Source organism: Callorhinus ursinus, unplaced genomic scaffold (genome assembly GCF_003265705.2).
Source record: "Callorhinus ursinus isolate GAN/ISIS: 27379988/994484 unplaced genomic scaffold, GSC_fseal_2.0 scaffold77, whole genome shotgun sequence".
In the NCBI taxonomy this organism is placed as follows: domain Eukaryota; kingdom Metazoa; phylum Chordata; class Mammalia; order Carnivora; family Otariidae; genus Callorhinus; species Callorhinus ursinus.
This window is the reverse complement of record NW_027397139.1, coordinates 2,208,616-2,232,425: the sequence shown is the minus strand read 5'-3', so window position 1 is coordinate 2,232,425 and position 23,810 is coordinate 2,208,616. Positions and strand designations below refer to the sequence as shown.

The 23,810-nt window shown below is 53.7% G+C and overlaps 2 protein-coding genes across 2 annotated transcripts in view; one reads left to right on the top strand and one right to left on the bottom strand.

The window, feature by feature from the left end:
- ZFR2 (zinc finger RNA binding protein 2) overlaps positions 1 to 5,774 on the bottom strand; it is a 43,366-nt gene extending 37,592 nt beyond the window's left edge. Inside the window, exon 1 of the mRNA XM_073887383.1 lies at positions 5,392 to 5,774. The gene's annotated coding sequence lies outside the window, so the exon portion shown is untranslated. The remainder of the gene's footprint in view (positions 1 to 5,391) is intronic.
- A 146-nt stretch (positions 5,775 to 5,920) lies between these two features.
- Positions 5,921 to 23,810, top strand: part of ATCAY (ATCAY kinesin light chain interacting caytaxin) — a 30,018-nt gene continuing 12,128 nt past the window's right edge. Inside the window, exons 1-5 of the mRNA XM_025861353.2 lie at positions 5,921 to 6,258; positions 8,901 to 9,018; positions 19,659 to 19,717; positions 22,075 to 22,296; positions 23,621 to 23,806. Of these exons, the coding sequence (XP_025717138.1) occupies positions 8,942 to 9,018; positions 19,659 to 19,717; positions 22,075 to 22,296; positions 23,621 to 23,806 (544 nt within the window). The 5' untranslated portion in view covers positions 5,921 to 6,258; positions 8,901 to 8,941. The remainder of the gene's footprint in view (positions 6,259 to 8,900; positions 9,019 to 19,658; positions 19,718 to 22,074; positions 22,297 to 23,620; positions 23,807 to 23,810) is intronic.

Sequence of the window (23,810 nt, the reverse complement as noted above, 5' to 3'; positions counted from 1 at the left end):
CGAGCCCACTCAGCACCTAAAAACTTGCTGACCCTAAACTAGTGGTTCTCAGCTGGAGTGATTTGCCTTCAGAGGGCACTGGGCGGTGTCTAGGGACATCTGTGGCCCCTGGCATGGAGTGGGTGGGGGGCCGGGACGCCCCACAAAGACCCGGCTCCAATGTCAGGCTGAGAAACCCTACTCCAAGTGTAAGTCATTTTGAGAGATATTTCTTGAGCCGCCTACTACAAGCCAGGCCACGTTGGGGAATGCGGCAGTGAGCAAAAGTGCATGGTGCCAGTCCTCCTGAACTTAGAGCCAGGGAGACAGATCATAACCAAACTATTAATTACAATTACAGCGCCTTTTTTGGTTAATAACAGCTTGACCGAGATAGAATTCACATATTGTACAATTCACCCATTTAAAGTGTGCGACTGTGGTCTTCAGTACGTTGACAGAGTTGCACGACCATCACCACTGTGTGATTCCAGAACATTTTCATCACCCCTAGTAGAAACTGTCTCCATTAGCCGTCATTTCTCAATCTCCCAGCCCCTGGCAACCACTGGTTTGCTTTTTGTCTCTATGGGTTTACCTGCTCTGCACATTTCATATAAATGGGCCGCTACTTAGCAACAAAAAGGAATAAACTCTTGAAACACACAACAACTTGGATGAAGCTCTAGAGAATTATGCTGAGCAGGGAGAAGCCAATGCAACAAGGTTACATGCTTTACATACTCTTATGATTCCATTTACATAAAATTCTTGAAACGTCAAAATTACAGAAATGGAGAACATATTAGTGATTTCTAGGGGTTAAGGACATGGGGAGGAGGGTATGGGGAGTAGAAGCACTTTACAGGGACAACGTGAGGTGTCCTATGGTGAGGACATCTTCTAGCTCTCGACTGTATGGAAAGCAATGGTGAGATTGTACTATAATCGTGTAAGATTTTACCACTGGGTAAATGGGGGAACTGGGTACACAGGATCTCTTATTTCTTACTGCATGTGAATCTACAATTACTTCAAATTTTTAACAATTAATTAAAAAAAACCCACAACAGTACGGGGCACCTGGGTGGCTCAGTTGTTAAGCATCTGCCTTCGGCTCAGGTCATGATCTCAGGGTCCTGGGATCAAGCCCTGCATCAGGCTCCCTGCTCCATGGGAAGCCTGCTTCTCCGTTTCCCACTCCCCCTGTTTGTGTTCCCTCTCTCGCTGTGTCTCTCTCTGTCAAATAAATAAATAAAATCTTAAAAAAAATAAAATAAAATAAGAAAAACAGTACATGTACCGACTGTGGAGGGGTGGTGTTCCTTTCCTCCTTGATATGAAGCAGGCACAGGGCTAGTTAATTCTTGGACAGAAACCACGGCAAGCCCAGGGTGCCAAGGAAAGCCGTATGGGTGATTTAATGGATGGCATTCTTCCACTTGAGTCTTCATGACCATGTGTGGCCACCGGGAACAATCGAGTGGGTCTGGCAAATGCAGCTCTCTCACCATGCCCTGGCTAAAGTTCAGAGTGGTAATTACACAGGGCCTCCCTCCAATTCCCTGCAGCTCTGACGAGGTAAGGAAGGCTATATGCTTTATACAAAAGCAGGCCTGTTTTAATGTTTTCTCTGGATTACATAATATCCACCACCCGCCCCCCCCCCCCCCCGTTATTTACTACAGGCATTGTGCTAAATGCTTTGCATGCATGATCTTATCTGGTCCTTACAATAGCTCTTAGAAGTAGATACGGTTGATTCTCATTATTGGCAGCTGCTCTGTTCTATAAAGTTGCAAGAGTGAATGCTGAAGCATCGCCCCTGGAGGAAACCCTGGGGTAGATTCCTGCAAGCCTCTGGTCACAATATTTTCATCAACTCATCAATACATAATCTTGTGCTCTGTATGCTTCTGTCTAAAGACACCTTATTTAATACACATTGTCGATTCGTTAACAGCCAACAGCACTATAATTCATGCCTGAATTAAGCTTAGCTAACACATGTATTTTCTCTGTAAGCTGCAGCCCAGCCTTCTTGTGCTCAGAAACTCAGAAACACCAGACAGCGCTGTGCACGGGGGCCACTGTAAACAGTAAAACCACCAACATAAAGCGCAAAAATGCAAAAATCATGGTACTAAATAGGTCCCGAAAGGGGCCATTTACAACCTGGGCTGGAATAAGGACGCAAAATGGTGCCTTGTTCAAACCCAGCTGGGAATATGTATGGCCAGCACTCAAAGTTTTCACCCCTCGGCGTTGTCTGCAAATGACCCTGAAAGCACCGTGAGTATGGATTTGGGGGTTACGAATGTTACAGATGAATTTCAGCCAGTAAGCAAATTTACAAATAGAGAAGCAACTAATAATGAGGCTCGAATGTCCTTGTATTAATCCCCTTTGCAAATCACGAAAAGGATAGTCAAGGAGCTTTAGCAATTTCATTGCCTCAACCCAATTCTATGAGAACTGATTATGATTCAGGTGTTCCTCTACGGCAGGGTTTCTCAACCCATGCTGTTGATATTTGGGGCCAGAGAATTCTCGGTTCTGGGGGGCCCGTCATGTGCATCGTAAGGTGTGGAGAAGCATCTCTGGTCTGTACCCACTCAATGCCAACATCATCTCCATCCCCCAAAGTCATGAGAACCAAAAATGTTTCCAGACACTACCAAATGTCCCATGAGGGGCAGAATCCCTGCCCCACCGTGAGAACCACTGGTCTAGGGACTGGAGACACAACAACCACAAAGTGCAACGTCTCTGATCTCAAGAAACTTACGTTATGGGAGAATGGCAAACTGGGATGTGGGGCAGGGAGGGGAGTTAGTGTTTCATGGGGACTGAGTTTCAGTTTGGGAAGGTGAAAAAGTTCTGGAGACGGATGGTGGGGATGGTTGCACATTGTGAATGTAATTGATGCCACTGAATTTGACACTTAAAGCGATCAGAAAGTCAAGTTTTATGTTATGTATATTTTAACCACGATTAAACCAGACAAGAGCCAAGCTTGGCTTTCGCAGCGGCTCCTTAGCAGTGGCCACAGCACCACGGACAGCTCCCGTGTGCTCTCATAGGGGAGGCACTGCTGCTTTGTAAATGCCCCTCTGTCCAGAATGCATTTCTCCCGCTTCTTCATCCATCCCACTCCTACCCACTCCTCAGGGCCCGGCTCACATCGTCACTGCCCACCCTCCCCACCGGGAAGTCTTCCCATGCACCCTCCCCCAAGCCACTCTGCTCCAAAGATGTCTCTAAATCAGCCCAGACTCCTTTGCCCATCTGTTTCTCCAAATGGGAGTTCTGCAAAAGCAAAGTCTTTCTTATTCACACACTGGACCCCCGCACCCAGCCACAAAGACTGGCCTGGATTTCCCATTCAATTAACACGAGTGTCTCTTCCCAGAGCTCCACTTCCTCCAGCCAGGAGGCTCTGGGCTCTCCTGCCCTGCTGTGGGGCAACGCCTTTCTGCCTTGGGCTCGGAGGCCCCAGACCCTGATGCAGTGAGTGAAGCAGTGAATGAAGCAGCAACGTGAGCAGAGTGTTGACTGATCTCCGTGAGGGGAGCCAGCGTCCACACATTCCACCTGCATCTCCTGGAGGCCTCCTCTGTGCTGGGTACTGCTGCCCTCTGCAGAGAACATGGCCATGTACAAGGCCAACCGAGTCAGGGGCTCCTGGGTGGCTCAGTCGGCGAAGCATCTGCCTTCGGATCAGGTCATGATCCCGGGGTACTGGGATCGAGCCCCCATCGGACTCCCTGCTCACCGGGGAGGCTGCTTCTCCCTCTCTCTGCCCTTCCCCCCACTCATGCTCTCTCTCTCTCTCTCTCTCTCTCTCTCTCTTTCTCTCTTTCTCTCAAATAAATAAATAAAATCTTTAAAAAAAAAAGACCAACCAAGTCTCTTTTATCTTGACTTTTATGGTCTAGCAAAGGGGTCAGAGAATAAACGAAGAAACAAGTAAATAATTTTAAATAGTGGCAAGTGCTGTGGTGGGGGGGGGGAATCAAGCTCCTCAGTAAGTGAAACACAAACCTACTGTATGTCCCGGTAATTCCGTTCCCAGGCGTGTACCCAAGGGAACGGAAAACAGGGACCCAGATAAGTCTCTGCACAGCCACGTTCACAGCAGCACTATCCACAATAGCCAAAGAGTGTCAACGGCCCCAACGTCCATCCACTGGTGAACGGGCAAACAAAAATGTGGCTAATGCATACAGTGGAATACACTGTTCAGCCATCAAAAGGAACAGAGCACTGAAGCTGCAGTGTGGATGATCCTTGAAAAATTATGCTCTACCAAAGAGGCCAGACAAAAAAATGACATAGTGTAGGACTCCATTTATATGAAATGTCCAGAACAGGCAAATTCACAGAGATAGAAAGTGGATTAGAGGTTGTCAGGGTTTGGGGCTGTGGGATGGGGAGTTAGTTGAATAGGGACAGAGTTTCAGTTTGGGAAGATGAAAAAGTTCTGGAAATAGATAGTGGGGATGGTTGCGTGGCCATGGGCGTGTGCTCAATGTCACTGAGCTGTACACTTTCCAATGGTTAAAATGGTAAGTTTTATGTTTTGAGTATTTTACCACAATTTTAAAATGTATATACTAAAAAAAAAAAAATCGGACTGGGCAATGGAATGGGGTGGTGGAGGTGGGGGGTAAGGGAGGGATGGTTGGGGAAGGCCTCTCTGAGGAGATTACTTCTGAGCTGACACCTGAATAATGTAAACATCTGCTGGAAGAGCGTTCCTGGCAGTGGGAACAGCATATTCCAAGGCCCTGTGGTGGGGATGAACTTGATGTGTTCGCAGAACAAGTGAAACACCACCGCATCAACAAAGCAATAGGCATCGGTTCCTACTTGGGGCCATTCGTTCATTTCCTGCGGCTGCTGTAACAAAGTACCACAAACCAGATGGCTCAAAACAAGAGAAATCTATTATCTCCCAGTTCTGGAGGCCAGAAGTCAAAACTCAAGGTACTGACAGAGTTGGTTCCTTCTGGTGGCTGTGAGGGAGAACCCATTCTATGCCTGTCCAGCTTCTGGTGGTTGCTGGTGATCCTTGGCATTCCTTGGTTTGCAGATGTAAAAACACTTGTGGTTGGATTTGAGATTCACCGTAAATCCAGGGGATCTCACCTAGAGATGAGAGTACCGGATTCCTAATTCCACCTGCAAAGACCCTTTTTCCAAATAAGGTCATATTCACAAGTTCGGGGAGGTTAGGACATGGCCATGTCCTAAAAATAGACACAGCAACAGCAAGAAACAGGTATAGAAGCTTTCTCGGGCACCGTGCTAAGTCCTCTCCTACATGATCTCATTAAACGCCCAAACGCCAGTACCGTGTTTCTATTTCACAGATGGGGAAACTGAGGCCCAGCAGGTAAGATCACTTACCCCGTGGTGTGTCCCAGCTAGTTAGCCTCCCAGCCAGGGTTCGAACCTCCTTCTGATCTGATTTCAGAGGCTGCACTCTTTATGGGGTCCTGAAGTCCTCCAGGGCAGGGCCGCTGCGGCGCACAACTGCAGGCGGCGCCTTTCCCTCCGTGGCCCCCAGAGCAAGTGTGTCCCGGAAGACTCTGCCTCCCCAGCACGCAGCCGGGTCCTCGGCACACTCGACTCGGTCCACAGTGAGCGGCCAGCTGAGGGACCCAAGGAATGGGGTCCTAAGGATATTTCCCCTCCCTCCCTCCCTCCTAATCTAAGGAATGAGGCCATCGCCTTATTTATTTATTTGTTTGTTTTTTCCTTGTTTTGTTTTTTAAACCTGTGATGCGCCATCAGAAAATCATTTCCGCTTCTGCCTCTGGTGAGGCTCTTGGAAATACTCCCCTTTCAGCCAATCGAGAGCACCGGATTCTGGCAGGGGGCTGTGCTTTTTGGTCAGCCCTGCCCCCACCCACCCACCCTGCACACAAAAGCAGCATAATTAACTGTCTGAAGGCAGCCGAGCCTCCGCCAGCAGCGAGCTGGCGAGAAGACACCTCGGAGGCACGGGCTGCGACCGTGGCAGGGGCCGGGAGCGCAGCCCGCCGAGGGGCAGCCGGCCGCTAACTGCAGCGGTCCCCCAGCTCTGGACAAAAGCACCCATCCGCGCCGCCACATTGCTCTGGGTGACCTTCGCTGGGTGCAGAGTCCGCCCCTGCGCGCGTCCTCCTCCGATGCTCTGAAGGCCCAGGGGCTGCGCTCCGAAGCCGAGGGATGTCCGGCTGCATCCGCGCGGGGCTCGCCTTTGTTTGCGCGTAACGGGCAGAGGCCGCCGAGGTGAGTGCACCCGCCTTTCTCGCAGCCCTGCCCCGCAAGATCTGTCCGGAGACATCCGCTGCCGCAAAGCCCCGTCCGGCAGGTGGGGCGGGTGGGAGCAGGGAACCACGGTCTTGTGATTCCCGGGATGACAACACAGCCATGTCTCCCGATGCCGAGGAAAACCTTCCGCAGGCATGCACGCCCACAGTTCACCTTCCGTGCCCACCGTTCACCTGGAAGGCAGAGGACTGCACCATTTTCAGGACATGCTTAGAGATTAGGCTGATAAAACCCTCAGCCTCTCTCTGGGACGCTTCCTAAGAGACCGAAATGTACACGTCCCATCTCTGTGCATTTCCTATTTATAACGCCGTGAGCGGATTTGGGAGGAAAAAAAAAAAAAAAGACTTGATAGATGTGTACATCGAGGCTTGCCTGTGGGGTGGGGAGGAAGGGAGAAGGTTGAAGACTGATTCCTTCTTCTCTGAATTGGAACGTGATATGCTGGTAACTCAGCCGGCACGGCGCCAAAGCTCACCGCCTCATTCTCCATACCCTCAAACGTGAAGCCGGGATCTTAGAACAGGCGTGTACAGGGCCCACGGGGGACCCACCCACACCCCACATTTAGAGGATTGTGGGGCCAGCAAGTGTGACCCCGGAGTCGCAGCTGTGGGTGGGATTGGGGGGCGTGCTTCCTGGGCGCTGAGGTCACACCCAGCTCGACGCAGAGACCTCTTCCCCCGCCCCCGACCCCCGCCCCGCGAAAGGAAATTCATTTCCATTGATCTGAACTTTCCCTTGCCGTAAGGTTTTGGGTGGTGGTTGTTGCCCCAGGCAACAGGAAGAGTTTTTTTGGGTTTTTTGTTGTTGTTGTTGGGTTTTTGTTTTTTTTTTTTGGCGTACTGCGTCTTACTGTCCCTCCTCCATGAATGGATGACGACATTCAGAACAGTGACAAGGATGCAGTGGGAAACTCTCACCCAAGCGTGTGGGGGGGGCGGGGGGAGGGTGTCTAATTTTAGCTACCCCTCCCCCACTGCCTGGCCTTCACCTGGCCCAGGCTCCCTCGGGCTCCTCCCTCTCCGAGCCACAACCTCAAATGCAGACCCCTCCCACAGGGGCTGCTGTCCACACCCAAACCCTTAGCCTTGCAGGCTCTACAGAGGGGCAGCCTCGGCATCAGGAAGGGTGGGGGGCTGGGGACGGGGGAGAGGGAGGGAGGGAGGCTCAGGTGCTGGCATGTGAGAATAACTACCCAGGAGCTACTTGGAGGGTGGGCTGCAAGGACACAGCGAGGCCTCTATAATGACTGTCAAACCCCGCCCAAGTTCCCTGCACAAGTGTGCAATTAAGACAGGATTTCTCAAGCTCAGATCTATGGACATTTGGGGCTGGATCATTTTTGGTCCTGGGGGCCACCTTGAGCACCCTGCCGTGTTGAGCAGCATCCCTAACCTCCATCCACTTGATGCCAGTAGCACCCTCCCCAAACTGTGACGACCAAAAATGCCTCTAAACATTGCCAAGTGTCTCCTGGGGGGAGGGGGGAGGGGGGAGGGGGGAGGGCAAAATTATCCCCACTTGAAAGCCACTGGTTTAAAAGCTTAGAGCCCATTGTGTTGACTAAGTTATAAGACCCTGGAATCTTATGTCCAAAAGGTATTATATAAAGATCATTTCTAGTCCAACTTTTTAGTTTGCAGATGGAGATAGTGAAGCTGGGAGGGGTGAGTGGGGGAGTCTCCCGTGCCTCAGGGTAGACCCCAATTCAGTCTCATTCCGCAGTTCCTGCTGCTCCCAGACAGCCCAGCTCCTAAACCACCATTTAGGGTGCTGCCCGCCACCCCCATCCTGCCCCCAGCTCCTCAGAAAAATAAAAAACAAAACTGTGTTTTGTGCTTAGTAAGAATTACGACCCCAACTTCCAGCCCCAGTCTCTTTCCACACTGCCTCCATTAGCCCTGGGGTAAGCAGGTTGTCAGGACTTGCTGCTTTATCAGGGGATAAAGGGGCGGGGCAGGTAGCCTGGAGAAAGTAGAGGGGGGTTGAGGTGGACCAGGTCCTATTTGAAAGTGTCAGTCCCAGGCGGGTGGCTTACTCGGTTAAGTGTCTGCCTTCTGCTCAGGTCATGAATCCGGAGTCCCGGGATCAAGTCCTGCACTGGGCTCCCTGTCAGCTGGGCGTCTGCTTCTCCCTCTGCCCCTCACCCCACTTGTGCTCGCTCTCTCTCTCTCTCAACTAAATAAAATTTTTAAAAAATCTTTGGGAAAAAAAAAAAAGTGTCAGTCCCAGCAAGGAAGCTTTAGTATAAATGAGTTTAATCGGCCTTATTGCTTCCCAGGTAACTCCAACGTAAGGGCGCGATGATGAGCCCTAAGGAGAATAGACTTCAGAACTTCAAACCGGGGGGGGGGGGGGGGGGCCTGCTGACTCAGCGCCTCCCCTGGGTTCAAATTCCAGACCCACGTGGGTGTCATCAGCTCTGTACACCTCTGTTTTCTCACCTGTGACATGGGGAAACCTCACGGGGCTGGTCCCTGGTTCAGTTTAACGAAGGATGCGACACTCTTTGCATATTGATCTGAAGGGCCACACATGGGCGGGGGGCTGTTATTGCGATAACTGTCCGGTAAAACCTCCATTTGGTCCGCCTTCAGGATTCATCTCTGCTTCAAGCCAGCACCTCTCCTTGGTTCTCATGGGGACCACTGAAGCCACGCTCCGGATGGAAAATGTGGATGTGAAGGAAGAAGGGCAGGACGAAGCTCTTCCCAGGTATGGCTTCTCTGTTTCCACATCACCCGTCGCGTTGCGCGGGGGGTGCCCGCTGCCCCTCTGAGCTGTGGTGTGGGGCACGCTGAGGACGGGTGGGACCAGGCACATAATAAATATTTGCTGACTTTTTTAAGATTGATCCCCCACCCCCGCTCCCACCAAAGCGCCGCAAATGCTCCATTCCCACGCTGTTTTAAGAGTTGTGAACATTCACCTACAACCACCTCGTGGACTGTTACATTCTTACGGGTGTTCCCACGAATCCGGGTGAGAGCACATTCTTCCCCATGGCAGCCACAGGGATCTTGTCTTACTCCCGCCTAAAACTCCTGGGGCACATGCCCACCCCAAGGAAAATCCGGTGTTCAGCCTCCCCTCCTTCTTCAACCTCTCTCCCACCACATCCCTGTCACGTCCCTCCAGTTCTAGAAGCTTCCTTCCCATTCCTTCCCCAGGCCCGGCCGGCGCTGACTATCAGACTTCGCACCGGCTGCTCCCTCTGCCTGGAATGCCCTTCCCAGACACCCAGGCTTCCCTCGCTTCCTTCGGGTCTCTGCCCACAAGCCTGCCTCTCAGAGAGGGCCTCTTGGCCACACTCATTACCCCTTCCCTCAGTCCCTGAATTGTTTCTTCCTGAACAGCGGCCCCCAAAGACGTCCACATCCGAATTCCGGTCCCCTGCCAATGTCCCCCTCCACGGCAAAGCCGCTCTGCAAATGTGATGAAGCTAAGGACCTCACAGTGGGGAGATGACCCTGAGTTATCCAGATGGGGCCCCCGTGTCACCGAAAGGGTCCTTCCCGAAGTTCGAAGGGAGGATCTGTTTCTATCCCTCTCCCAGATTCTCCCTTAGAGCTTCCAGAAGGAACCGGCTCTGCCCACACCTTGCCTTCAGCCCCATGAAACCGATTTTGGACTCACTTCTGGCCTCCAGAATTGTAAGAGAATAAATATGTGCTGTTTTAAGCCACTGTGTGGTGATTTGTTACAGTAGCCATGGGAGACTCTGCTATGAGTCTAATACTCTGAATGTTTCACATATTTATCTTGTATATCGTCTGTTTTCTCCACCAAATGGACCCCCGCCCACCACAGTAGGGGCCTTTGGTTGGATCACTGTTGTATGGCAGCATGAGGACAGACCCCGGCATACAGTCGGCGCTCAATAGCTGTTGGGTGAGTGGGTGACGGTCACTGGTAGGAGTAAGAAACCATGTAGGAGGGAAGCAGAGACACATGCACCCCCAGGCCTCGTGTCCCTCTGGGAGGTGTGGGGTAATGTGGTCGGCACAGGCTCCCCTAATCCGATGGCTGGACACACTGACCATCTCCGCCCTTCTTTAAGGCAAGCAGTTTACCCCAAGGGATGATGCCCAAGAGCTCTTTATAAAACCGTCTGGGAAGGACTAGTGTGTGCCGAAGGGAAGTGTGTGCTCACCCTGGAAAAGAGAGGGTCTCCAGCTCCAGAAAATCCCAGCCCCTGAGGGGCCGAAGTCTTCCTCATGCCTCAGTTTCCCTGTCTGTGAAGTGGGGATGTTAATCCCTCGCTCACAGAGTTGTTGGAGGAACCGGCTGAGGCCCTCAGGATGAAGCGGCTGGGGTGGGCTCGCCACAGGACACCCGCTGCCCAAACGCACGGTCCCCCTCAGATTGCTCTTCTTAGCCGCGTCTTGTTCACTCCAGCCCCCTGCCCCCGCATCCATCGCTTAGATGATAGCCCCTCTCCCAAGCCTTGTTGAGACAAAATGGGGCAGCTGCAGATGCGAATTTTAAGTGAGTTTCTCCCAGCTGCAGAGGGTCCCTCTCCGTGCTCAGTGGGCCAGTGTCTGCGGCACAGTGGCCCCGCTGTGCGGCCCTGGGGCGGGAGCCAGCCCTTTGCCGGGGCGTCTGCCTTCCTCGCTCTGCAAGAAGGGAGGGCAGCTCCGCACCTCTGTCTAGTGCCAGACAACCCACAGTTCTGTTCCTTCCAGCTCAGTGATCCCTTCCCGGGGGCGTCTTCCAGCTCCCCTGGGGTGCCAGGGGGCTGGCCCGGTGCCCACAGCGCCTCCTGCCCCCACGACCTTGTACCATCTTCCTTCACCTCTGCCCCAGAGGGCAGCCTGGAGATGATGTAGCTCACTGCCTTATTTCTCCATTCATTCTCTGTAAGGCTATGCACCCACTGTATGCCAGGCCCCAAGCAAGACACTGGGGACACACGGCAAACAGGACAGACACCCTCGTGGGGCATTCAGTCTGGGGCAGAGAGAGACTTTTCCCTTATAAACTTCACAACCCAATATAAAACTGAAGCTGGGTTCGTGGTACCAGGGAGAGTGCCTGGGTGGGGTCTGACCCGGGTGGAGAGACTGGAGAGGTTGGGGAGGGTGCTGTTCCTAAGCTGTGAAGGATGAAGAAAGCTAGGGGTAGGGGCTGAGCATTCGAAGCTCAGAGAGCAGTGTGTGCAAAGGCCCTGAGGCCAGTGGGAGCAGACCGAGGGATGTAAGGAAAGCTGAGGGGGCATCTTGGCCAGTGTCTCATAGTTAAGGAGAGGCAAGTACAGGGTTAGACAGATGTCTGACTGGTGCCTCAGCCTGCCCTTCCCTCCACAAGCAAGCGGCCGTGGGTTTTGTTTGTAACTTTTTATTCCGATGTAGTTCCAAACTTAGAAAAAAAATTACAAGAATGGTATAAGGCATATCTGTAAACTTTTCCCCAGATTTGCCAATTAACATTTCACTCCCTTTGCTTTGTCATTCCCTCCCCCATCTCTCCCTCCCTCCTGTGTCTCTCCCCTCTCTGTGTCTCTCTGTCTCTGCCTTCCTCCTCTGTCTCTCTCTGCCCCTCCCCCTATATATATATATGTGTGTATATATATATACACATATATATATATACACACACACACACACACACACATATATATATAGACTCAGTTCCCGTTTGTATCTCTCCATCCCTGCACAGGGCACGCCAGTGCGGTCTCTCCCCTGAACACACGCACATGAGCTGATTTTGTGTGGCACACACCTCAACAGTCCCCAAAAACGTGTGCGGCCGCGGTGGGTTCAGGGCACAAAGTGGTGGAGGGCTCTGAGCAGCCTAAGCATCGCTGCCCCTCCTCAGCTCTGCCCTTCTCCGTCCTGTGCTCTAGGCGTGCCGGCTCCTCTCTTCTGGTCTCCTCCTCCTCTGTCCCAGTCTGCTTGGGCTGCCAAAACGGGATTCCACCGACACTTATGCTCTCACCATCCTAGAGGCTGGCAAGTCAGGTCAGGGGCCCGGCAGGGCTGGGCTCGGTGAAGGCTCTCTCCCAGGCTTGTAGACGGCTACCCTCTGGCTGTGGCCTTTCCTCCATGCTTATGTGCACAGAGATCACTCCTGTCTCTCTTTCTTACAAAGCACAGCCCTATGGGATCAAGGCCTTCTTATGACCTCATTTAACCTTTATTGCTTCTTAAAGGCCCATCTCCAAATCATATTGGAGGTTGGTCCTTCAATATATGAATGTGCGGGGGGGACACCATTCAGTCTGTAACATCCTCTTTGCAAAGATCTGACTGCTGGGAGTGGAGTTGGGGCGGGGGGGCGGAGCTGTGGTGCCACCCGGGGCCTTGGGACCCTCCCCGGGGCTGTGGTGCTGGGGGAATCAGAGGCGGGCGAGGGGACAGAGGTGTCGGACATTGCAGAGAAGGCACAACAACACATCTGTCTGGGCATCTAAAAACCACCAAAGTGGACAAGAAAGAACGGTTTAGGCCTCTCTGGATCTCTTGGCTGGGCTTTGGGGGTGTCATACTGCAAAGCCCCAGCACTGCTGGCCCAGGCTCGAGCCTTGGAAAAGCCTCCCTCTACCCAGAAAGAGATTGTGTGGTTGCGTGCACCAGAAGCGGCCTTGGGCAGGCAGAGACAGAGACTGGCCAGCCCCGGAGGGGAGACTGAGGCAGCAGCGCCCAAGTTTGATACCCTCGAAGTCCTGAAGCACAGGCTTGGCGGGGGTGGGGGGGGTGGGGGTGGAGCATGGTCAAAGTTCATTCCCAATCCCCTTGTCTCACACCATGGGAAACTGAAGCCAGAGGCTGGAACGTGAGGGTAGACTTGGAGCCAGGAGCCCCCCGTTAGGCCAGCACTGTTGCAGCCGCAGAGCCGCTCCAGATCAACAGATGCTCCCACTGGTGCTCCCCACCACTCTCGGGATGCACCTTCACTCAGTCTGTCTGTCCTTCTACCAGCCACTTCTCTGGGGGCCAGGCCCATGACTCACCAAAGCAAGATAGGAAGAGGCACGTCCTAGCAGGAAGCAAGCAGTTAGAGAAAGCAGGAAGCAGCACTCAAGACAGAGGGCTGAGATGTGCAAAGGCACTGGGGCAAAGGGGGCCTTGGGACGGTAGGGAACATAGCCAGCAGAAATGGGGCTGAAGGGCTCCCAGACGCCACGTCCTAGAGGGGTGCCCAGGTGAGAGATCTGGATTCCACACTGCGCGCTGCACGAGACAACACAGATGTATTCTTGCACAGTTCTGGAGGCTAGAAGTCCAAAATCGAGGCGTCAGCAGGGCCCTGCTCCCTCTAAAGGAGACACTCCTTCCCTCCTCTCCCAGCTTCCGGGGCGGCCCGCAGTCCCGGGCGTTCCCTGGCTTGGGGACACGTCCCTGCAGTCTCTGCCTCATCCTCACGTGGCTCCACCCCTGTGTCTGCATCCCCATTCCCTTGTTCTCATCCCCACGCCGCTCATTGGATTTAGGGCCCCGTTAATCCAGGATGGCCTCTTGTACCTTAATTACATCTGCAGTGGCCTTATTTCCAATAGGTCACGGTCCAAGTACTGGGAGCTAGGACTTGAGTTATCTTTTGGGGGCACAGACTTCAACCCGCACGGAAAGATGAAGCCACGCCGGGCGCCTCGCATATAAAGGAAAGCCCACTTCTCACGGGGCTTGCCCGTTGCAGGCCGAGCAAGCCTGCAGGGAGCCCTCCGGATCTACTCTTGAGTTTAGGGACAGGCTTCAGCTCCGCACAGTATGAGCTCTTCCTGGGACTTGGGGAAATAGCAGTTTTCAGCTGGTAGGGTGGGATTTGCCCGGCTGATGTCCCAGGCCCGGGGCTCCTCCTCCGAGGAGCGTGGAGTCCTGCCGAGTCGGCTTCTCCAGGTCAGCATGAGCTCGAACATCATCATCCAACAACCGTTGTGTGCTGGGGGCTCTGCCAGGTGCCTCGGCCTCACAACTTCCTCCCGCCCCCAGGAGAGCTCCCTCCCCCCTCCTCCACCCCTCCCCCCACCCTCCACCCCCCCCCCCTCCCCCTCCCCTCCCCCCACCCTGCAGCCCCTCCCCCATTCTCCATCCCCTCCCCGCCTCCCAACCATCTGCTTTCTGATCTGTTCCTAGGACTCTCCAAGCTCATTCCAACCTCAGAGGCTCTGCCCAAATGGAATGCCCTTCTGCCAGTCTTCCCATGCTGCCAGCCTCCTGCTTGCAGGTCTCCACTCAAAAGTCACCTCCTCAAAGAGGCCTTCCCTGACTGCCCACAACTGCGCCTCCCCTCCTTCCCCTTCTTCTGGCTTATTTTCTTTGTGTCGAGTATCACCATCGGCTTCCTTCATCTATTGGTTTACTCCATTGTTATATTTCTCCCCTCTGGTATCAGTCAGGGTCCCTGCAAAGAACAAAACCAATAGTTTTTCATTTTATATATATGATATATATTATTAATCATATTTTATGTTAAAAAATCATACTAATTATATAATATGTCATATTATATATTTACATAGAAATTATTTGGGTCACCTGGGTGGCTCGGTTGGTGAAGCATCTGCCTGGGGCTCAGGTTATGATCCGAGGATCCTGGGATCCAGTCCTGCATTGGGCTCCTGGCTCAGCGGGGAGCCTGCTTCTCCCTCTGCCTGCCACTCCCCCTGCTTGTGTTCCCTCTCTGTTAAATACATAAATTAAGAATCTTTAGAAAAAAGAAATTATTTGTTGGTGTTACTGTATTTATTAATTTACACATTCTTTTTTAATATATATTATACAATTATTGCACTTTTGTGTTATACATACAATTATGTGCAATTACATATAATTGTATATATAATTATAGATATCTTTTACATGTATATATAGAATATATTATATACTTTTCTATATCATTTTGTACGTGAGTTTATTTATTTTGAGAGAGTAAGCAGGGCGAGGGCAGAGGGAGAGGGAGAATCTCAAGCCGACTCTGTGCTGAGCGCAGATCTCACGACCCCGAGATCATGACCTGAGCCGCAATCAAGAGTCTGACTGAGCTGCCCAGGCGCCCCGAGTAGGTTATTTTCCACGCACAGGACTTAATCCAAGGCAGCGGCTCACACCCCGCAGGGACGGGGACGGGCGGGTCTGAAATGCATGGGGCAGGCTGTGGTGACACCACTGGCCGGAGGCAGAGTTGCTTCCTCCTCTGGGAAACCTGGATGCCTTTCGGTGGCAGGAGACCCACATTGTCACGTATAGTGTCTTCTTAGCGTCCCAGGATTGTGGATGTCCGTCTACCAAACACCTTGACAGCAGCACCTGGATGGTGTTTGATCGACTAACCGTGGCTGGGGATCTGTCCTCACTCTGCACGGAATGGGGATGTAGCCCAGAGCCCCAACACCCAACGTGCATTTGTTAACGGAATGAAAAAGGAGGTGCTAGTTCTGTTCCCATTTTACAGAGGAGGGAAACCGGCTCAGAGCAGGAAGGGTACCACCCACGTGCGTTGCACTGCAACGTGGCAGAGCGGGAGTGTGCTTCCAGGCTCTCTCAGACATCCACTCTACCTCCCTGGGGCCTCAGTTTCCCCGTCTGCGCCGAGCAGCTGGATGCTTTCCCCCACTTGACGTTTCAGCTGCGGCCGGGCCACATTCCACTTGGTTGTGACCAACAGAGGATTTACGTGGACCCGTCCAGGGTTGGGAAGCTGAATCACATCCTGATAGGAACCAGACAGCCCGGGCTGCAAAACAGCGCAGCTTCCTTCTGGTGGGGGAGGGGGGAGATGGTGGCAGGACAGGGGGTCCAGAGGACCCCTGGCTGGACGGAGGACCGGGCGCCCAGGCCCATGGATTTTTCCGGTGTCCCACTGGGGTCGGTGCACGTGTGCTGAACGAGCACAAGGGGGCGGCAGAGAGCAATGACTGGAATCAACTCGCCGCGGGGCGGTTCCTACTCCCCTCCCCCCAGGGAGTCCCAAGGCCAGCCTCAGTTTCCTCCTCTGTGCAGTGGGCTCCTCCCTGCCTGCTAGGGGTGCTGTGAGGAGCAAGTAAGATCATGCCATGAACATCCCGAGCCGGCGCGCAGCGAGTGCCCTGCCCATGGGGCAAGTTAGATTCCAGACCAGGAATTGCAGCCGGAGACATCGATGGGCACCTGGCAGGCAGTGGACATGCCGGAAGGAGCCAGAACAACATTCCAGCACCCAGGGCAGCAGGAGTGGCGCACAGTCCGCTCCTGGTGCGTGGCTGCCACTCACAGAGGGCAGGTCCGTGGTTGAAGAAAAGACAGAAATCCAAAGTTTTTGTGTCATGTCTCTGATTTGACAGCAAACCTAAAATGTTTTTAAATACTGCGTGGGCGGGACAAAACTAGAGGTGGTGCCTCCGCCGTCAGTCTGGAGTTTGGGGTAACCTGGCAGGTGGCGGGTGTGTTTCCTGGGCTCCGGGGCCCTGGACTCCTTCATGAGTCACCCATGTTGAGAGGCCCAGACAACAGGGAGCAGTAGGGACATGAAACAGGCCTGGACGTTGGCTTGTCAGCCCCGTCTACCTCTTCTGACTTTATTCCAAGCTTGTTTTTCTTTTAACTGAGGGAAAATTCCCAGAGCTTAAAAGCAACGGTCTTAAGTGCACCACTCAGTGGCATTTGGTACATTTACAATGTTGTGCAGCCCCCGCCTCTATCTAGTTCCAGAACATTCCATCACCCCAAAATGAGACCTCGTCCCCCTCGGCAGCCACTTGTTACCCCATTTCCCCACCCCCGGCCCCCGCGAGCCCCCTTCCCGTCCGCGGATGAGCCCGTTCCGGACGTGTCACCCACGTGGACTCACACCCCATGTGGCCTTCCGTGTCTGGTTCCCTCCCTGAGCGTCGTGGGCTCGGGGTCCGTCCCCGGGCCAGTGCGTGTGGGCGCCCCGCTCCTGCTCGCGGTCGATGTGTCGCAGTCTGTCGATGGACACTTGGAGTGTTTCCACGTTTTGGCTGCTGTGAATCATGTCGCTATGAACACGGGGGTGTGAGCTTTTGTGTGGACACGTGTCTTCACTTCCTGTGGACCTGTTCAGTGGGGACCTTTGAGCTACATGGGAGCAGAGTGAGGTCCTGTTCTTCCCTTACCCCCCAGGCCCTCCACTGCGCCTGGGGGGTAGTGGTTGCTCAACGAACACTGGATGTTAATGAGTGGGAGGAAGGGGAGCAGAGGAAGAAGGGCATCAGCCCTGAGAGGGACAGAGGCAGCGAGGGAATGAATGGTTTTCAAAGGAAAGGAAAACGCATTCCATCACTCCATCCCCTCCTCTCCTGAACATCTCCCCATTCAGCCCTGCTGGCACTGCTGGGTCACAGGGGTGAATTAGCGCTTTTCCGAGTCAGCACACCCTGAGCTAGAGCGCTCTGCAAAAGTTCTGCCTCGTTGACTATTTCCCGGGAGCAAAGGAGCTGGAGCATCTGGGTCAAACCCAGGCAGCGTGAGCTTTCGCTCCCAAAAGTGGCCTGGGCATTGCCAGAAAAAAAGAAAGTCTTATTTTGCAAATCCATGCTCAGGCAAGGATTAAAGGGGGACAAATGCATAGTTGGCAGTTGGCAGCATTATTTAAAAAAACAAAACTTTTGGGGCGCCTGGGTGGCTCAGTCGGTTAAGCGTCTGCCTTCGGCTCGGGTCGTGATCCCGGGGTCCTAGGATCGAGCCCCGCATCGGGCTCCCTGCTCTGCGGGAAGCCTGCTTCTCCCTCTCCCACTCCCCCTGCTTGTGTTCCCTCTCTTGCTATATTTCTCTCTGTCAAATAAATAAATAAAATCCTAAAAACAAAACAAAAAAACAAAACTGTACCTTTTAGAAGTTTGAGATTTACAGGGGCACCGGGGTGGCTCAGTCGGTTGAGTATCCAACTCTCTTGATTTTGGCTCAGGTCACGGTCTCAGGGTCAGACGATCAAGCCCTGAATCGGGCTCCATGCTTAGTGGGGAGTCTGCTTCTCTCTCTCTCCCTCTGCTTCTCACCCCCCACCCATGTCTCTCTCTAAAAAAAAAAAAAGGTAAATAAATAAAGAAGTTTTAGAATTACAGAAAATTTTCGAGAATATTACAGAAAGTTTCCGTATGTTCTGCATTCAGCTTGTCCTATGATTAACATCTTATATTAGAAGATGTTCACCTGTTACAATTAATAGACCCATGTTGAAACATTCTCAGCAAAGTCCACAATCTATTCTGATTTCCTCAGTTTCCCCCCATGTCCCTTTTCTGGCCCAGGCTCCCATGTGACACGGAGTCGTCACGTCTCCTTGGGCTCCTCCGGGCTGGGACAGTTTCTCAGACTTCCCTGGTGTTTGATGCCCCTTGACAGTGGCGCGGAGGCCGGGGAAGGGGTTTTGAAGGAAGCCCCTTCCTTGGATTTGTCTGGGGTTTTTCTCATGGTGAGGCCGGGGGGATGGGTTTTGGGAGGAAGACCCCCAAGTCAAGTGCCCTTCCCCTGATGCCATCTCAGGGGCGGAGGACGTGCCATCACCATGGCTTGTCACTGAGGACGTTGGCCTCGGTCCCCTGGCTGAGGTGGGCGGTCAGGTGTCTCCACTGCTTGGTCACTCACTTCCCCTCTGCATGCTGGGGCTGGGGAGGGACACTCTGTAAGCCCACGCTTACAGAGAAGGGAATCCTTCTCTGTCTCCTTGACGGCAGAGAAATCGACATACATTATTTGGAATGCTTCTGCACAGAAAATTTGTCTCTTCTCCCTGTTTATTCATTCATTTATTTACATCTTTATGGACTCATAAAATGTGTGTTGTTGCTCGAACTGTTCCGGCATTGGCCACGGAGAGCTCTTTTGGTTGATCACTGTGTTTTCTTTTTTTTTTTTTTTTAAGATTTTATTTATTTATTCGAGAGAGAGAGAATGAGAGATAGAGAGCACGAGAGGGAAGAGGGTCAGAGGGAGAGGCAGACTCCCTGCTGAGCAGGGAGCCCGACATGGGACTCGATCCCGGGACTCCAGGATCATGACCTGAGCCGAAGGCAGTCGCTTAACCAACTGAGCCACCCAGGCGCCCGATCACTGTGTTTTCTTGACATCTTCTTCCAGCATTTAGTAGCCAAAATTCATCAGAGAGCAAACTCTGCTGGGCCACCCCTGAAAAGTACTGCATATATTCCAAAGTGAAACTGTGTGACACAGTACTGCATGAGACCCTCCTTCTCTCTGGGCTTTGGCTTTCTGCATCCAAAAGGAGGAAAGAACAGCTTAATGTCCACGAGGCCATCTGAAGGGAGCCCTCCGGCACTGATGTGTTATGATTTTCTGTGCCGACGAGCAGGTGTGTTTTGTCCCAGTGACTCCCCAGACCTAACCAAGTCTTGTTGCTGTTTGTTTGCTCCCTGCGCTCCGGTGGCTGATGTCTGCGCTTGGCCGGGTCTGCAGGCCACTCCCGGAAGAGACGGGGATGGACCCACTTGGCAGCCCCGCGGAAGACACGTCCTGTAAGTGTCCGCTTCAGTGTGCAGAAATGGGCGCATTGTTTCCAGATCTCGCTCTGCCTGAGGCTGAGACTATAGACATGTCAAAGGCCGTGTGCCTCCTGGGTGGAGTGTCAGGGAAGGGGCTTGTTCTGCTCTGAAGCCTGGAGGGAAAGCAGCCAGGGTGAGTGAGAGACATGTGGGCCCAGTCACGAAGCTGGCTGGTGGTGTTGCTATGTGTCCTTGAGCCAGTTGCTCAGCCTTTCTGTGCCTCCGAGTCCTCATCTATTAAATACAGGTAGTGAGCTTCCTGCTGAAGGGGGCATGCAAGGACTTAATGAGGTGACATGTATAAAGTGCCCAGGGGTTGCCAGGCACAAAGTTAGCCCCGGGAAGGCTCTGCTGCCCTAAACACTCAGGAGGGCTCAGGGCTCCAAGGTTCCAGAGGAGCTGCCCTGAACATGTGTTGTTCTCCATGGCATCTCCTCAGAGTCCTGCTGGGGGCCCCCCTTCTGCCTGCATTTCCCCCTTGTGGCTCATCACAGTGCCCACCCTTTCTGAGAAAAGAGTGACCAGAGAGGGACAGCCACATCCTTGACATCACACAGCACTAAGAGAGGGGTGAATCAATCCCCTTTGGACCCCTGTTTCCTACTTCTGTACAGTGAAGAATGTGTAATAACAGCACCCCACTTCCTAGGTGTGGCTGGTTGAATAACAGCCCCCAGAGATATTCAAATCCTAAACCTGGAATCTGCGAATGTCCCCTCACATGGCCAAAGGGACTTTGCAAAAGAGATTTATTGAGTTAAGGAGATGGAGAAGACATGGTGGTGAATTTTATGTGTCCACTTGGCTGGGACACAGTACCCAGAGACGGGATCAAGAAATATTCTAGGTATTCCTGTTGAGAGTCACTTTTTTGATGAGATTAACATTTAAATGAGTAGTAGACGCTGAGTAAAGCAGATTGCACTCCATAATGTGGGTGGGCCGCATCTAATCAGTCGAGGGCCATTAAAAGGAAGAAGACTCAGGTGTGGTTCATCCTGGGGCAAACCCTCTTCAGCTGTGAACATGTGACACCGGACAGGTTATCTGCTTCCAACATATGATGGTGGGACAGGCATGGGATAGGCATTACCTCTGCCTTGCTTCCCTGCTGGGGAGAAGTGTTGTGCAGACACCCCCATGCTCCCTCTCACCATGCTATGACCTGCAGCTCTACCCCCTCAGGGAGAGGGAGCCCTGCTTCTGCCAAGCACCCCTGACTCACCACTCCCCACCCACTGTGCTGCCCTCGCCAGCCAAGCGGTCCTGGCAGTCACCACCTCAGTGTCCCCATCTGTTAAGTGGGTGACATGGCTTGCCACACCAGGTCATGGTGAGATCTAGAAATCACGCCATTTACCTCCTCGTGTCTCACGAAGCAGTCGCCTCTGACCCGTGGCTTAGGGCCGGAGAAAGTCAAAGAAAATAAAAAGTGAGGAGCTGGCGCGTGTAATTGTGGATTGATGAATGTCTCCATCTGGCGGGAGAGGGGCAGGGCTCTCCCCCTGGCTCTTTATTTTGTCCTCACTGTCCGCCGATGAAACTGGAGGTGACTTCCCAAGGTCTCTGGAAGAGTAGCCTCTTTCCCTCAAGCTGGCTTGGGGCAGCAGGGGGGCGCTTTCCTCGCAGGGAAAGTAACCTCCATCACCCCCGAGGGGCCAGCTCTGCTCAGCCCGCTGTGGGATCAGCTCTAACCCCTTGAGGGCAGCCCCGGGGCAGGGAGGGAAGCCACTTTTTACAAGGAGACCAGAGTCCCAGCTCAGAGCGTCCAGGAGAAAGCAGTTCAAACCATGAGGCATGCCCACCCTGACCAGCTCCCGAGAGATCCAGAAGGACCTGCACCCTCTGTGCCTCAGTTTGCTCACCTGGTAAAGGGGATAATAACAGAACTTGCCTCGCATGGATGTTGCAAACATGAAAGCACTTCGCAGAGGGCCGGGCCCATGTGGCGTGGTGTCAGTTATTAAAGAGGCGAACATACGGAGAGGTGAAAAGTAGCCCGGGGGGCGTTCTCTGCCGCCCGTATCCAGAGGCAACAGTGACCAGATACGGGCGGGTCCGGAGCCAGGTAGGGTGCCCGGGGGGGGGGGGCTCACCCTGTGTGAGTCCCATCTGGCAGATGGTAAAAGTAAGTCAAGCTTAGAGAGTCAAGGTGTCTGCAGGGTGAGAGGTTCCAACATTGAACCCCTGCCTGCCCCGAAGGATGGCCTTTGACTTCTTACCATTCCCACGATGGAGCGAAGCTCTCACCGGGTCAGGAAACAACGGGGAGGGGACCAAGAAGGACCCAGCGAAGGTGATTTTGTCTCATTTTCCCCTTCTCCACACAGCCCCTCCCAACACGCTGAACTTCAACGGAGCTCATCGGAAGCGGAAGACACTGGTCGCCCCGGAGATCAACATCTCCCTGGACCAGAGCGAGGGTTCCCTGCTGTCTGATGACTTTCTGGACACCCCCGACGACCTGGACATCAACGTGGACGACATCGAGACCCCCGACGAGACCGACTCGCTGGAGTTTCTGGGGAACGGCAATGAGCTGGAGTGGGAAGGTGAGGCCCAGGGGCTCAGGTGGGGCAGGGGCTCCGACCCAGGGCGCACAGAGCAGCCCTGAGAGCACCCGTCCCCTGCTGCGACGCCGCATGCGTTCTTCTTGTGGACTTGAGGGTTTTTCTGGGGGGACGTGGCTTTCACGTGGTTCTCAAAGGTGACCGGGTCCAAAGTGAGGTGCCTCCAATGCTTGCACAGGTGTGTGGGGAACATTTGTGCAGAAGCAGGTCCTGACTGAGATGCGGGGCGGGTGGCAGGGATACGGCGGGGGAGGTGGCGCCCGTCCCCACGCGCGGCCCTCGGGAAGACAGACTCTGGACAATAAAGCACAGGTGCACAAGCTCGTTGCCACTGGTCGTCGGTGCTAAGAGGAAAGTGGGGTGAGGGGTTGGGACAGGGCAGGGCGTGGGGGGCCTCACCTGAGGGGCGGTCCTGCCCCAGGGGTCACGGGGCCATGTCTGGGGATGTCTGCGGCTGTCACACTGGGGGTGCTCCTGGCATTGACGGGGGGGAGAGGAGGCCTGCTCAGCGCCGCCCCCCCCCCACCCCGGCACCCAGGACGCTCCGAGTTTTCTGCGGTACCGAGAAGGAGAAGGATTTGTTTGTTTTAAAAAGATTTTATGTATTGGGGCGCAGTCATTAAGTGTCTGCCTTCGGCTCAGGTCACGATCCCGGGGTCCTGGGCTCCCTGCTCAGCGGGAAGCCTGCTTCTCCCTCTCCAGCTCCCTCTGCTTGTGTTCCTGCTCTCGCTATGTCTCTCTGTCAAATAAATACATAAATAAAGATTTTATGTATTTATTTGACAGAAAGAGAGAAAGAACAGGAGCAGGGGGGAGGGGCAGCGGGAGAGGGAGAAGCAGGCCCCCCGCCGAGCAGGGAGCCCGATGCGGGGCTCGACTGAGCCACCCAGGCGCCCCTGGTGTTACCCTGGTGTTACCTCTTTAGATGTTTGCTGGAATTCAGCCATGAAGCCACCTGGCCCTGGGCTTCCCTGAGCTGGGGGTTTCCATCGCTGATCCGATTTCCCTGCGTGTTCAGAGGCTCTGGGTCCAAAACCAACAGGGTGCTCTGGGAGGCCAGCAAACGGGAGGCCCCAGAGGGCTTACTGGAGAAGGTGGCATTTGAGCTGGGCCATGAAGGGAGAGTAGGAGGGGCAAATGGACCAGCAGGGCCTCCAGGCAGGGAGAAGCACATAGCCAGGTGTCACAGGAGGAAGATGAGGGTCACACGTCCACAGACAGCAGGGGAGAGGGGGTCCCGGGCAGGAGGCTGGGACAAAACGTCTGGACTCAGGCGTCCCTTCCGCTCGCCCTGGCCTGCTTCCAGATGACACCCCCGTGGCCGCCGCCAAGAACATGCCCGGGGACAGCGCAGACCTGTTTGGGGATGGTGCTGCGGAGGATGGCGGTGCCACCAATGGGCGCCTGTGGAGGACAGTGATCATTGGAGAACAAGAACACCGAATTGACCTGCACATGATCCGGCCCTACATGAGGGTAGTGACCCACGGAGGTGA